The 14759-nt window shown below is 35.2% G+C and overlaps 1 protein-coding gene across 1 annotated transcript in view; it reads right to left on the reverse strand.

Annotated features, from left to right (window-relative positions):
- The window catches only part of LOC148940768 (extracellular matrix organizing protein FRAS1-like), a 194938-nt gene extending 180939 nt beyond the window's left edge, over nt 1-13999 (reverse strand). Inside the window, exon 1 of the mRNA XM_089105070.1 lies at nt 13714-13999. Coding sequence (XP_088961196.1) covers nt 13714-13999 — 286 coding nt within the window. The remainder of the gene's footprint in view (nt 1-13713) is intronic.
- Between the last annotated feature and the right edge of the window lie 760 nt (nt 14000-14759).

Genomic DNA, 14759 nt, shown 5'->3' on the forward strand with positions numbered 1-14759 from the left:
GTCATGCAAACAAACAGAATCAGACACACAAACAGAGAAAGACAGACTCTTTGGATATTAAAAACAACACAGAGAAATTCTTTGACTTTAAAACAACATCCCAGATTTGCAAAAATATATCCTAAGACACAATAACAGAAAAAGACAGACAATTTAGAAAATCAAACCACCAAAGACAAATACTTGGAATTGAACACACCAACCAAGACATGAACACAAACATAATCAGACTAATTAACAGAGAAAGACAGGGACTTTTTAAATTGACACCAAAAAAGACAAATACTTGGACTTGAAAACACCAACCCAGACTTGCAAACAAATAGAATCAGACAACTAAACAGAGAAAGACAGAAACTTTAGACAATCAAAACAAAAAAGACAAATTATTTGACATGCAAACACCAACACAGACATTAAAACAGATATAATCATACACACAAACAGAAAGAAAGACAATTTAGACATTCAAACCACCAAAGACAAATTCTTTGACTTGCAAACACCAACCCAGAATTTAAAACAGATATACTCAGACACACAAACACACAAACAGACACTTTAGAAATTCAAACAAACAAATAAATATACTTGGACTTTCAAAAACCAACCCAGATATGAAAAAATATATAATCAGCAACATAAAGAGAGAAACAGAGACACTTTAGAAATTCAAAAAAACACAGACATATTCTTTTTCTTGCAAACCCCAGCACAAACATTCAAAAATATATAATCAGACACACACCAAGAGACAGTAAGACACTTTAGACATTCAAACCAACAAATAAAAATAATTGTACTTTCAAACACAGACCCATACATTACAACAAATAGAATCAGATACACCCATAGAGAAAGAAAGACTCTTTAGAAATTCAAAAAAAAACAGAAAAATAATTGGACTTGCAAACACCAACCCAGACATGAAAACACATATAACCAGCCACAACCTAATATACACATAAGCGCCTTAGACAATCGAAACAGCAAAGAGAGATTCTTGGATTTGCAAACATCAACACTTTAATGAAAAAAAATTTACTCAGCGAAAAAAACAGATATAGAAATACAATGAAGACATTAATACCCACAAAGACATATTCATTTATTTGAATACCCCAACTCATAATTGCAAGCAAATAGAATCAGACACACACAAATAGAAATACAGACACCATATACATTCAAACCACCAAATGCAAATTCCAGTACTAGAAAACAATAGCCAAGAAAAGCAAAGAAGTAGAATAAGACAAGAAAACAGTGAACGACGGACAGTTAAGACATTCAAACCTACATAGACAATTTTTTGGACGTGCAAACACAAACCCAGACATTCAAACAAATAGAATCAGACATACAAACAGAGACAGACTGACACTTTATACAATAAAACCAACAAAAAAAAATACTTGGACTTGCAAACAACAACCCAGACATGTAAACACATAGAATCAGACACTTAAACAGAGAAAGACAGACATTTTAGACATTCAAACCAACACATAGAAATTCTTGGATTTGAAATAACTAACCCAGGCATGCAAACCAATAGCATCAGCACTATAAATAGATAAAGATAGACACTTTAGACCTTCCCACCAGCACACAAAAATAATTTGATTTGCAAACACAAGCCCAGGCTTGTAAAACAAGATAAACAGACACACACAAATATACATAAAGAAAATATATACAGTCAAAAAACCAAATAAAAATAATTGTAGTTGCAAACACAAGCCAATACATTAAAACACATATAATCATTCCTAAACAAAGATACATACATACTCTTTATAAATTAATAAAAGATAAGAAAAATTATTTTACTTTATCAAACAAAGACCGTCATTCAAACACATTTATTCCGAAACAAATCAAGACAAATAAATACTCTTTAGAATTAACAGAAATCAATTAAAATTATTTGACTAGAAAACACAAACCACTACATTCAAAAATAAAGAATCCGCAACACACACATAGACAGACATAATCTTTGGAACTTAAAACCACCAAATAAACATTCTTGGAATTGCAAACACCTCCACAGAAATTAATACAAATAGATTAAGACACACAACATATAACGACAAACACTTTAAAAATTCACAAAAACACAGAAAAATACTTGTTCTTTCAAACACCAACACAAACATGAAAAAAAATATAATCAGAAAAACAAACATATAATGACACTAAATTTATACATTCAAAACAACAAATAAACATACTTGGAATTGCAAATACCCACCTATTCATTAACACAGAGAGAATAAGAAACAATACCAGATACAGAAATACACTTTGTAATTTCAAAACTCCAAATAAAAAATATATGAATTTAAAGAACCAAAACATAAATTAACACAAACAGAATAAGACAAAAAAACAGAGACAAAAAGACACATTATACATTCACACCAACCAATAGAGAATGTTATATTTTAACGCCCCAACAAAGATTTGTATTCAAAAAAAATTAGACATACAAGCAGAGAAAGATCGACACGTTAGGCGTAAAAACCCGCAATAAAAAATTCTCGGGTTTGTAAATATACGTACAGAGTTACAACAATATATAATCAGCCCCACATAAAGAGAAATGCAGATAATTTAGTCGTTCGAAACGAGACAGACGAAGACTTTTACTATCCTACGCCCACACATATTGTAGCAAAGATAGAAACAGACGAAAACATAGTGTAACTAATGAAACATTACAATATAAATGACCAACATAAAGATACTTTGAATTGCAAAACAACCCCCAGAAATGCAAAAAAACAGACTCATAAACACAAGCTGAAACGGAGACGTTATAGAAAAACGAACCAACAACGTCGGAGTCTTGGGCTAGCAAACAAACACCCACAAATACGAACAAACAGAACCAGACACAAACAGAGAAAGACAGGCACTTTACACAATCGTAGCAACAAAGACAGATACTTGGACTTTCACACAACAACCAATACATGCAAACAAAAAGATTCAGACAAGCAAATATTTAATGACGGACTCTTTATACATTCAAACCAACAATGACGCTTTTTTGGACGAGAAAACAAAAACCCAGACATTCACAAAAGTATAATAAGACATAAAAAAAGAGAAAGACAAACACTTTAAACATTCAAACCAACAAAAAAACATACTTGAACTAGCAAACACCAACACAGACATGTAAACAAACAGACTCAGACACATAAACAGAGACAAAAAGACATTTTAGACATTCAAACAAACAAATATAAATTCTTGGACCTGCAAACATTTACCCAGGCATTCGTTAAATTATCCTCAGACACAAAAATAGAGACAGACAGACACTGTAAACATAAAAAACGATACAGACAAAAAATTGGACCTCAAAAGATTAACCCAGATATGCACAAAAACAGAATCAGACACACAAACAGAAAGATAAACGCTTTACACATTCGAACCAACAAAGACAGATACTTGGACTTAAAAACACCAACCCTGACATTCAAACAAATAGAATCAGACAAAAAAACAGAGAAAGACATATACTTTATACATTCAAGCAAACATATTACAATTCTTGGGCTTGCAAACCCCAGCCCAAACATGCAAACAAATAGAATCAGAAACCACAAACAGAGAAAGACAGACAATTTGGATATTCAAAACAACAAAGACAAATACTTGGACTTGCAAACACCAACCCAGATATGCAAACAAATAAAATCAGACACACAAACAGAGAAAGACAGAGACTTTAGACATTCAAACCACCAAAGACAAATTCTTGGACTTGCAAACACCAACCCAGACATGAAAACAAACAGAATCAGACACGAAAACAGATACAGATATACACTATAGAAATTGAAAACAATACAGAAAGATTCTTGGACTTTCCAACCCCAACCCAGATATTCAAAAAAATAGACTCAGGCACAGAAACAGAGAAAGACAGAAAATATAGGAATTCGAACCAACAAAGACCGATACTTAGACATACACTCACCAACCCAGAAATTCAAACAAATAAAACCAGACACACAAACAGAGAAAGACATACGCTTTTCACGTTCGAACCAACTAAGACAGATTCTTGGACTTGGAAACACCCACCCAGACATGCAAACAAATAGAATCAGACACACAAACAGAGAAAGACAGGCACTTTAGACATTCAAACCAACAAAGACAGTTTCTTAGACTTGCAAACACCATCCCAGACATGCATAGAAATAGAATCCGAGACCCAAAAAGAGAAAGACAGACGCCTGTGGAATTAAAATCCACAATGAAAAACACTCGTAATTGAAGAAAATCACATGCACATTCATAAAAACATAATCATACAAAAGAACAGAGAAATACAGACACAATACTACTACAAACCAACAAAGGCACATTCTTGGACTTGCAAACATCAACCCAGAACATGCATAAAAATATAATAAGGAAAACAAACATAGATTGACAGAATATTTTGACATTCAAACAATCAAATTCCTATGCTAGGACATGAAAAAATCAGTACAGAATTGCAAACTAATACAGTCAAATGCACACAAAGTAATAGACACATACTGTAGACATTAGAAACATGCATTATAAATTATTTGACATGCAACCATTAAACCAAACATACAAACAAGTAGAATCAAACGCAAACACAGAGCATGACAGGCACTGTAGACAATCAAACCAATAAAGATAAATTCTTGGACATGCAACCACCAACCCAGACATGCTAAACAAATAGAATCATACGCACTAACAGGGAAACATAAACACTTTAGACAATCAAACAAACAAAGAAAGATACTTGGACTTGCAAACTCCAACCTTGACATGCAAATAAATAGAATCAGCCACAACCATATAGACAGACAGACACTATATACAGTCAAACACCTAAAGTCAAATCCTTTGACTTGCAAAAACCAACCCTGACAGACTAACAAATAGAATCAGACAAAAAAACAGATAAAGACAGACACTTTAGACATTCAAACCAACAAAGACAAATCCATGGACTTGCAAAAACCAACCAAGACATGCAAACAAATTTAATCAGACCCAAAAAAAGAGAAAGACGGACAATATAGACATTCCAACAAATACAAACAAATTCTTGGACTTGCAAACAACAACACAGACATGCAAACAAATAGAATCAGATTCAAAAACAGAGAAAGACAGACACTTTAGACATTCAAACCAACAAAGACAAATACTTGGACTTGAAAACACAAACCCAGAAATGCAAACAAATAGAATCAGACACACAAATAGAGAAAGACAGACACTTTAGACATTCAAACCAACAATGACAAATTCTTGGACGTGCAAACACAAACCTAGACATGCCAACAAATAGAATCAGACACACAAACAGAGAAATACAGACATTTTAGGCAGTCAAACCAACAAAGATAAATTCTTGGACTTGCAAACACCAACTCAAACATGTAATCAAATAGAATCAGATACAAGAATAGAGAAGGACAGTAACTTTAGACGTTCAAACCAGCATTGACAAATACTAGGAAATACAAAAATAAACCCAGACATGCAATCCTAGTGTATATAAAACACCAACAGAGACATACTGACGCTTTAGACATTAAAACCAAAAATGACAAATTATTAGACTTAGAAACACCAACCCAGACATGCAAACAAATAGAATCAGACATACAAACAGAGAAAGACAGACACTTTAGACATTCAAACCAACAAACACAAATACTTGGACGTGCAAACACTAACCCAGACATGTAAACAAATAGAATCAGACAAACAAACAGAAAAGGACAGAAACTTTAGACATTCAAACCAACAGTGACAAATTCTTGGACTTGCAAACACCAACCCAGACATGCAAACAAATAGAATCAGACACACAAACAGAGAAAGACAGACACTTTAGACGTTCAAACCAACAAAGACAAATACTTGGACTTGCACACATCAACCCAGACATGCAAACGAATAGAATCAGACATACAAACAAAGAAAGACAGAAACTCTAGACATTCAAACCAACAATGACAAATTCTTGAACTTGTAAACATCAACTCAGACATGCAAACAAATAGAATCAAACAACCAAACAGAGGAAGAAAGACACTTTAGACATTAAAACTAACAAAGACAAATAGTCGGAATTGCAAACACAAACCCAGACATGCAAACAAATAGAATCAGACACACAAACAGAGAAAGAGAGACACTTTATACATTCCAAACTACAAAGACAAATACTTGGACTTGAAAACACCATGCCAGACATGCAAACAAATATAATCAGACACATAAACAAAGAAAGATATACACTTTAGACATTCAAATCAACAAAGACAAATACTTGGACTTACAAACACCAACACAGAAATGTAAACAAATAGAATGAAATACAAAAACAGATAAAGACGGACACTTTTGACATCAAAACCAACAAAGACAAATTCTTGGACTTGCAAACACCAACCCAGACATACAAACAAATAGAATTAGACACACAAACAGAGAAAGACAGAGACTTAAGACATTCAAACCAACAAAGACAAATTCTTGGACTTTCAAACACAAACACAAACATTACAGCAAATAGAATCAAACACCCCAACATAGAAAGACAGACACTTTAGACATTCTAACCAACAAAGACAAATTCTTGGAAATGCAAACACCAACCCAGACATGCAAACAAATAGAATCAGACACAAACAAACAAACAGAGAAAGACATTCAAACCAACAAAGACAAATTCTAGGACTTGCAAACCCCAACCCAGACATGCCAAAAAATAGAATCAGACCCACAAACAGAGAAAGACAGGCACTTTAGACATTCAAACAACAACGATAAATTCTTGGACTTGCAAACACCAACCCAGGAATGCAAACAAATAGATTCAGACATACAAACCGAGAAAGATAGTCAGTTTAGACATTCAAACCAACAAAGACAAATTCTTGTACTTGCAAACACCAACCCAGACATGCAAACAAATAGAATCAGACGCACAATTAGAGAAAGACAGACACTTTAGACATTCAAACCAACAAAGACAAATTCTTGAACTTGCAAACCCCAACCCAGACATGCAAACAAATAGATTTCGACATGCAAACAGAGAAAGACATATACTTTAAACATTCAAACCAACAAAGACAAATTCTTGAACTTGGAAACACCAACCCAGACATGCAAACAAATTGATTCAAAAAAGTATTAAAAAAATGTGGGGGCCCGGGGGGCTTTGGGGCCCCGGGGGGTCTTTGGGGCTTTTGGGGGCCCGGGGGCCCTTTGGGGGATGGGGCCCTTTGGGTTTGGGGAAGGGGACCTCACAACACTGTTAAAATGGAACTTGTGTATTTTAACGACCACAGAGTTTCACCCCAAATCATCTTCTAAAATGTCTCAAACTGTTTCGGTTAAATCATCTTCTAAAATGTCTCAAACGGTTTCGCCCAAATAATCTCCTAAAAGTAATTTCTACATCTTCCTTTTGTTTTGGCCTCCCTGCGCTGTCATATTTGAAATTCCCAGGAAAAAATTCCCACGTTAATCTCTTCATCTCTAAGGTGTTCCTAGCTACGCTATTATGGTTTCAATAGAATATCAATTTATCACTCCGACCTAAAGATAGGAGAAGCCATATTTAAAAATAGAATATTAATTTATCTCTGTCACTAAAGACCAAAGAAGTCATATTTAAAAATTGAATTTCTATCTCTTTAGAGTCCCGCATAATTCGTAGGAAACAAGTGATGTCATTTCTAATTCCGTTAGACTCGATCAATGCATTCCCCCAACGATTATGTAAATCAATTTCTCAGAAATCCACTTCCCCCTCGAGTGGATCAATACATCTCTTCCCGTTAATACGAATGTGAAAACTTCGCCCTGGAGTCATTACACCTAGAAACAACAAATAAATTGACCTTGACCCCATTTGACTCGATCGATAATCCTTGAATAAATTATGTATGTTTGGCGTTAGACTCAATTGTAGATGGCAGCACATGTGTTCGTACGGGAACTCTTGATAGCTTCCTACTTCTGAAGCGCAACCAACCCCCTTTTCTGTGCTTTTGACAAAATTGCATTTTATTATAAGACTAAATTTCACGGAAGAAAAAATGTAAACTATCTTATTAAATTTCGATTTATTTCGATTTTCAGTATAAAGGTCCATAAAAAAGTAATAACATCTTGTTTATGTGGCTGACTTCCTCGAAAATATTACATCCGTTTTTTTTGTAGATATAAACTGTGTAAAATATATTTGCAAAACGATTCCTTTTATTTCCTATGATTGCAACAACGCTTATTTACGCTAAGGCAACTTAAGTAAAGATCCGTTCTCCGTTCTCCTGCCAAGATTAGCAACAGTTAAAAACGTGACTATAAGAAGAAAAATAACCGACCAAAAATCCTCATTTGACAATGAAAAAAAGCTTTTGTTTTCCTAGGAATTATCCATAAGTTATGAAAATGAAGTTTCTGGATTTTCCAATTCATGGAATAGGAGAGGGTAGCTAAAAAAATTAGACAGCAATGGCTACACAAGAATCAACAAATCCGCAACCGACAGAGCCATGAAGTTACGTCAAAAGGTGAGAATTTTTACTCGACCTTGGCCCAGAGTGTTTATTATAAACTGGATTACCTTTGTCATGATTTATAATGTCTTCATAATTTTTCCGCTTAACGATCTTCGCGAAAACAAATTCACGAGAAAATCGCTTCTTATTGGGATACTTGGGAAAGTTTCACACTCCCAGTCGAAACTATAAACCGGAAACTCTGAAAAAAAGAGGTTTTGACAACAATATATTCATTCAAATAAACGGGAATCCCCCCTCATAGGGAGAATAATTTCTGTTCGTTTTAAGCTTTAATACTGCTCCTTACTTTCAGTAGAATTTTTTTTTAATTGATGATACGCCCTGATGAGAACCAGCATGCACGTAGTATGTTTGAATTTTGCTCAACATTTCCTGAAAGTTTTACCTTAATGCCCTAATCCTTTTTCGAGACTCAGGGTCTGAAAGCTTTTAACCTTTGATACTGTTTGACCTTTATTCTATTTTCAGTAAAACGGCCGTATCAAAATTTTGACCCAGGTTTTTAGGGAGGAGGGAAGCTAAAAATGGTGTAAGAGGGGGCCTGGTTGACCTCCAGTCTCTTTCAAATTTTAAAATGAGCACTAGAACTTTCAAATTCCAATTGAATGAGCCCCCTCTAAATTTCCTGCGACCACCCCTTCCATATGAAGTGGTTCTTGGAAAAAAGATAAACACATAAATAACACTTTAAAGACCAATGGCTCTTTACTATAGACAGAGTCAAAGTGTTGCCTCTAGGCAATGGGGTTGATCACTTTTGAAATGTCATTTCCTATCCATAATAAATTTATTGTTATGTGTTTTCCAATAATTTAAGAGACATACCAATAAATAAGAATTAAGGGCTCTTCAGTGAGCTTTTTCAGAAGGGGATATGTAGAAATTTTCTTCCACACATGCAAATAATCTTGGTGGTTGTTTTATAAGCGATATGCCCTGGCACATCGATTTAGGGAACTAACTCCTTTTTCTATGCTTTAGCTTCTGTGTTAGAGCTTAAAATTTTTATGTTTCAATTTCATAACAAAGAGAGCACCTTCGCTTCAAGGGACATTCTTTGTGTTGAAAAATAAAGTTCTAAAGAAGTGTTTTTGCTACTAAGTGTTTTTGCTATGAAGTATTTTGAAGCGCATCTTCTATTACTGAAAGATTCAATGATGATGAATTTTTGTGGAGTAGCAAGGCAAATTATTTATCATCAAAGCAGATCATCTAATTGGAAACCTTCACCAAAAGGTGAAAAATTGGTTTTTTAAAAATTTTTACAGTGAACATTTGCCATTATTCAAGGTTTACTAAAGGAAAAGGAGAGGTTGCAAAATGAAAGGATAACTATCGTTTACCAAGTTTAAATAGGCGCTACTTCAATGGGAGCGACACCAAATTTCCTGACACAAATACCGAACGAAAAGTAGAATGACAAAACACACTTGAACACTTATTTAATTCATGGTTTACTATGAGATATACAAATATTCGTAAACTTGTGGGCGGTAAACAGCTAAATCGTCATAGGAGCTAAAACAATTACTATTGAAATTGTGGAAATATCAAGGCCCCAAAAAGAAATTATAGCGTAATACAGGACAGACAAATATTCACACAAAAAGTCCAAGCAAGATGAAGATGAATTATAGTCCTGGTTTGCTTGCCAAGCTATTGATAACATGAACAGTATCAGACTAAGTACTGCGCAGCCAATTACTTTGAAAGTATTTTTTTTTTCAGGTAACCCGCACTATGGAGCTGGAGGTCTTCCAGGAGGGAGAACCTTCAGAAATATCTCCAGAAAATTCAAATCTTACGACAAATGTAGAAAAAATCTAAGAAATCCGGGTATTTCAAGAACAGAGGCGCTTCTGTGGGTGAAAAGTGTCCATGCAGATATGTTCAAGTCTGAGCAAAATTTCTAAAATTATGGGTATTCTTGGGGGAAGCAAACAGGGTATTACAAACACCCACAAAAAATTGTGACCCCGTTTTGGCAAATGAGCCTTTTCTCAAACCCTTCCCATGCTTCGATTCCTGACTTTGATTTGACTTTATATTTTCGTTGTATTTGAATGGGGGTTGTTACACTGGGGGTGTCTGGGAAAGGTGATTTTTTCTTTTCTTTTAAAATTAATTTCTTAGTTTAGGATGCTTCTAGAAATGTTTATTGAGAAAGAATGTTTATCTAGAATCTAGAAATGGTTATGCTTCTAGAAAGTTTTATTTCCCTAGCGTAGTGATTTTTATCTGTGATTGTTTTGTATTTTTGTTTATTATGTTAAATAAAGTCAAGTCAAAATTTTGTTTAAATATGTTTGGGGAATTGAAGGGCGTGGGAGAGGGCTGGCAGCCCTCCAGTCCCTTTTGACTCTTAAAGAAAACACTAGAACCTTCAACTTCAAATCCAATCAATTTCAACTTTCGAAGATATTGCTTGTTTTATCCCTTTAGGCATCACTACGACGCCCATAAAGGGTACACCTGGAGTCATAAGGAGTTAAAAACCCCTCAAGACGTTTCAGGACGTTAGTCTAATGTTTACTTATGTAAAGTCAAAAGATTTTGTCAATGACGTAGTTTTGAGGTTCAACGACACTTGTGTTGGTTCCAAAAGCCTTGTAATCCGACAACAATGGGGTTTGATGGTCAACTTAATTTGTTTTGGTAGGGCTTACACAAGACTTTTTTTGGTTATAAAAGCCTTTGTAACCGAGCGCAAAGGTTTTCTCGCTGCGTGGCTTGCACAAGAGTTTGTTTATGTGCAGGGTTTTATTCTTCACTGTACAAAACTCTCATGGATACGAGCAACCAGATAGGTCTTCCCCCTACTCGGCTTACGCAAGAGTTTCTTAATCATCTCACCTGGTAGTTGACTGGGTAGTTCTTTTGTTTTTCCAGGGTATAAAATGTGTATACAAGTGAAGAAATTTAACATTACAGTTTTCAAGATGAACAGTGACAGAAATTTTTTTAAAAAGGATATGATTTGAACAAACCTCCAGGTAGAACTTTACTTTCCAAGTTTATTATAGGATAGAGGTAACCCCTATCCGTAGTAGTGCCCCCCAAAAAAAGGTACGTATACTTAACTTGAAGATTCTAGGATTTTTCACAGGAAACCGCCACCTAAAACCCCTTTCCCTTCCCCATTTAAATGATCTAACATGAACATAATAATCCCTTTTTTATCTCTTCATTATATACTTTAACGTGAAAATTACTACTAAGTGAATGTTGTCCAAGGCCAAATGCATCCGACAAAGGAATCGTTAAAACAAAAATCAGTTAGGTAAACTGGTGTCTTTTTGAATATATTCATGATTTTTAATATTTTGCAAGGCCCCCTCCCCTGAGGAGGGTTCACCCCCTTTAATCACTCTTATAGTTTAAATCACTTTTAGAGCAATGTGTTACACAACATTTTCTAATGTTTGCTTCCATAGTCTCATATTAGTGCCGTACTTTTGATTACATTTGGGGCTCGTTGTGGTGTAATAGGCCATTAGAGGCAAATTCAAGGGAAACAGAATAATTTTTTAAATTATGATTTTTGACCGTCAATTATTCATTTTATTCTATATTTCAGGAGAACCCGAGTCAAAAAGGGGTTCATATCCCTAAGAAACCGAGGGTATACGATGGCAATGCAGAGCCCAACATGCAAACCAAAGATACGGGACCTTAATGAGCTGGTCTCAGCATGCAAAGTGTGAAGGCGGGGCATTCACTAAACAACATGCAAAAGGATGGCAATAATGGCAACCCTCTCATAAGTAAAATCGCAGTTATTGAGAGTCATAATGAATTTCGCCCTCGACTTTTCAAAAAAACGTAGAACTTCAAGAGCTATTATAAGTAAACAATGTCTTATTGACGAAAACTTGACGTTTTAATGTTGGGAGGCTTAAAAAATAACAGTAAATTTAACCGGATAATAGGGTTTCGGAGGGGGGAGGAGGCTCTTGTTCATTTGTTCAGGATAATCCTAAAAATAATCATCGACCTTTCAACTTGGCGAATACATTTTTTGTTAAGTTAAGAAAACCAAACAATTTGAAAGAGAAAATAACTGGAACTGTTGGAACCTCCAGTTCAATAATTCTGGGGAGGAGGTTTGAGGGAACTGACCCTCCCAAGAATTGAGCTATAGGCTTTTGAACATGAAGAATCTTTTTTTAGCTTAATAAAACCGTACCATGCCATTGGGGGAAGTATCTGGGATGTTGGGGACCCTGTTTGATTCTTTTGGGGGCCCTGTCCCTTTGTATTATGCATACTGAAATGCAAACTTTTCACTCGGAGCTGTTCAATTTCGAGTGTGAATTTTTGTTTGGATTGATAATATTATAACTGAATTAGATAACTATAGTGAGAAGAAGAGTGGGTCAGTGGTGTTATTTTTCGAAAATTAAGATATCGGTTTGGATAAATTTAAAAAGGATTTTATTTTCTGAGGTTGGAGGGGGGGGGGGGTACAAAATATAATTCAGATTTTAAGAGGTGAAAGGGCATACACAAGATTCGTTTCGATACAGGCTACAGTGATTCAAGTATGCATTGTTCGTGGCAGCCAGTAAACCCGTGAGAGATGATACTAGTAAGACATATTTGGAAGATTTGGCAGTTAATAGGCAGAGCTTCCTAAAGCAGATTTTAACTGTTTAAATGGATAATACACACACTTAAAGGAATAGATACTTTTGAGAAGGATAGTGAGAATTTAAAGGTTGGTGTAACTCTTTTACAATATAATACGTAATTTGAGGAGGGGTAACGTAAAGATAATATGGGGCTGATATAGTCAGTGATGGCTCTTTCCATTGAATTGGTGAAACATTGGATATGGCTTATTTACGAGCCTTCAAGTGAGCCCGATTCAATAGACCACTTTTTTCTATTACAGACATTAGTCCGGTGAGGGTAGAAAGCATGGGGGGCTTATACTTCTATTGTCGAATGTGTCTGTCTAGATTCCATACCGAATTAAAGTTAAAACATCCCTTGAGGCACTGTAAGCGTCATTGGTATCAATCTGTCGAGACAGCTTTGGGTGACAATGCCATCTTGTAACTGAAGAATTTTCCGAAATAACTCTTACAGAGTGACAAGGTGGTTTTAGATTGCGATACCAATCTCACAGACGTGGAAAATTCATTGAATTCCAATCGTCTTAAAGAACAAGCAGCCATTGCTGTCTCTTTTGCACATGCACAGAGAAACTTAAGTAATACCATAAAATTGGTATAGGTTTTCGAGACATTGGGTGAGGAAGATTTCATTGGCGCAGCCATGACTGAGCTTATTAGAACTGCTAATAAGTCAATTTCATGGCTGTGTAATACAGCCCATCCAATGAGTCTTTCACCAGAAGACGAAATGGCCATTAAAGATAAGATGATGTGTTAGGTTTTTAAGGGAAAATTTTTAAGGGTGGTGGGGGAAGGATGCCAGTCCACGATCATGATCTCTAAAGCAATCCAATTTTATCGGGGGGGGGGAGATAACTTTCGCAGGTTGGCCTATAAATCTTGTAGTTTGAACGTTAAACAACAGTATTTTCTACTGGCTTACATACACAGTTTCAACTATGATTTGAGATTCATATTACCAGCGTTGGCACGTTTACAGACAGGTGAAGTTTTAGATGACGCATGAGTAGATGGTTTTTCCTAATAGTATCATACCCAGATCATCCGAGAAGCTGCTAGTTATAGACTTATTTTGGGAAACAACTGATAATGATAATACGTGCTTGAATAAAATGTGTTTTTTATATTCCTATTACTTTTTTCCCCAAATCCCTCAGTCAATTAATTCAGGTACAGAAAAGCTACAATTTTAATAGTTTCCCTCTCCTTAAACAGCGCTTTCCAGTTGATGATATGTATGATTTACTAGCATGTAAGGGCATATACCCTTATGAGTAGTCTACCTCGAGGTTTCGTGTGGAAAAATTGCCGGAAAAGGAAGTGGTTTATGATCCATTTCATGATCGTCAATGCACCACTGCCGACTATGAATTTTATAAAAAAAAGTTTGGGAAATGGAGGGTGTTAAAATGGGCAGGAATATTGTACAATGTACCTGGCAAGTGATGTATTGACGATGTTGGACATTGTATATAAAGAAACGGACAAAAATTTA

Source organism: Artemia sp. Qi Xiang Cuo, chromosome 19 (assembly GCF_049724085.1).
Source record: "Artemia sp. Qi Xiang Cuo chromosome 19, ASM4972408v1, whole genome shotgun sequence".
NCBI lineage: Eukaryota > Metazoa > Arthropoda > Branchiopoda > Anostraca > Artemiidae > Artemia > Artemia sp. Qi Xiang Cuo.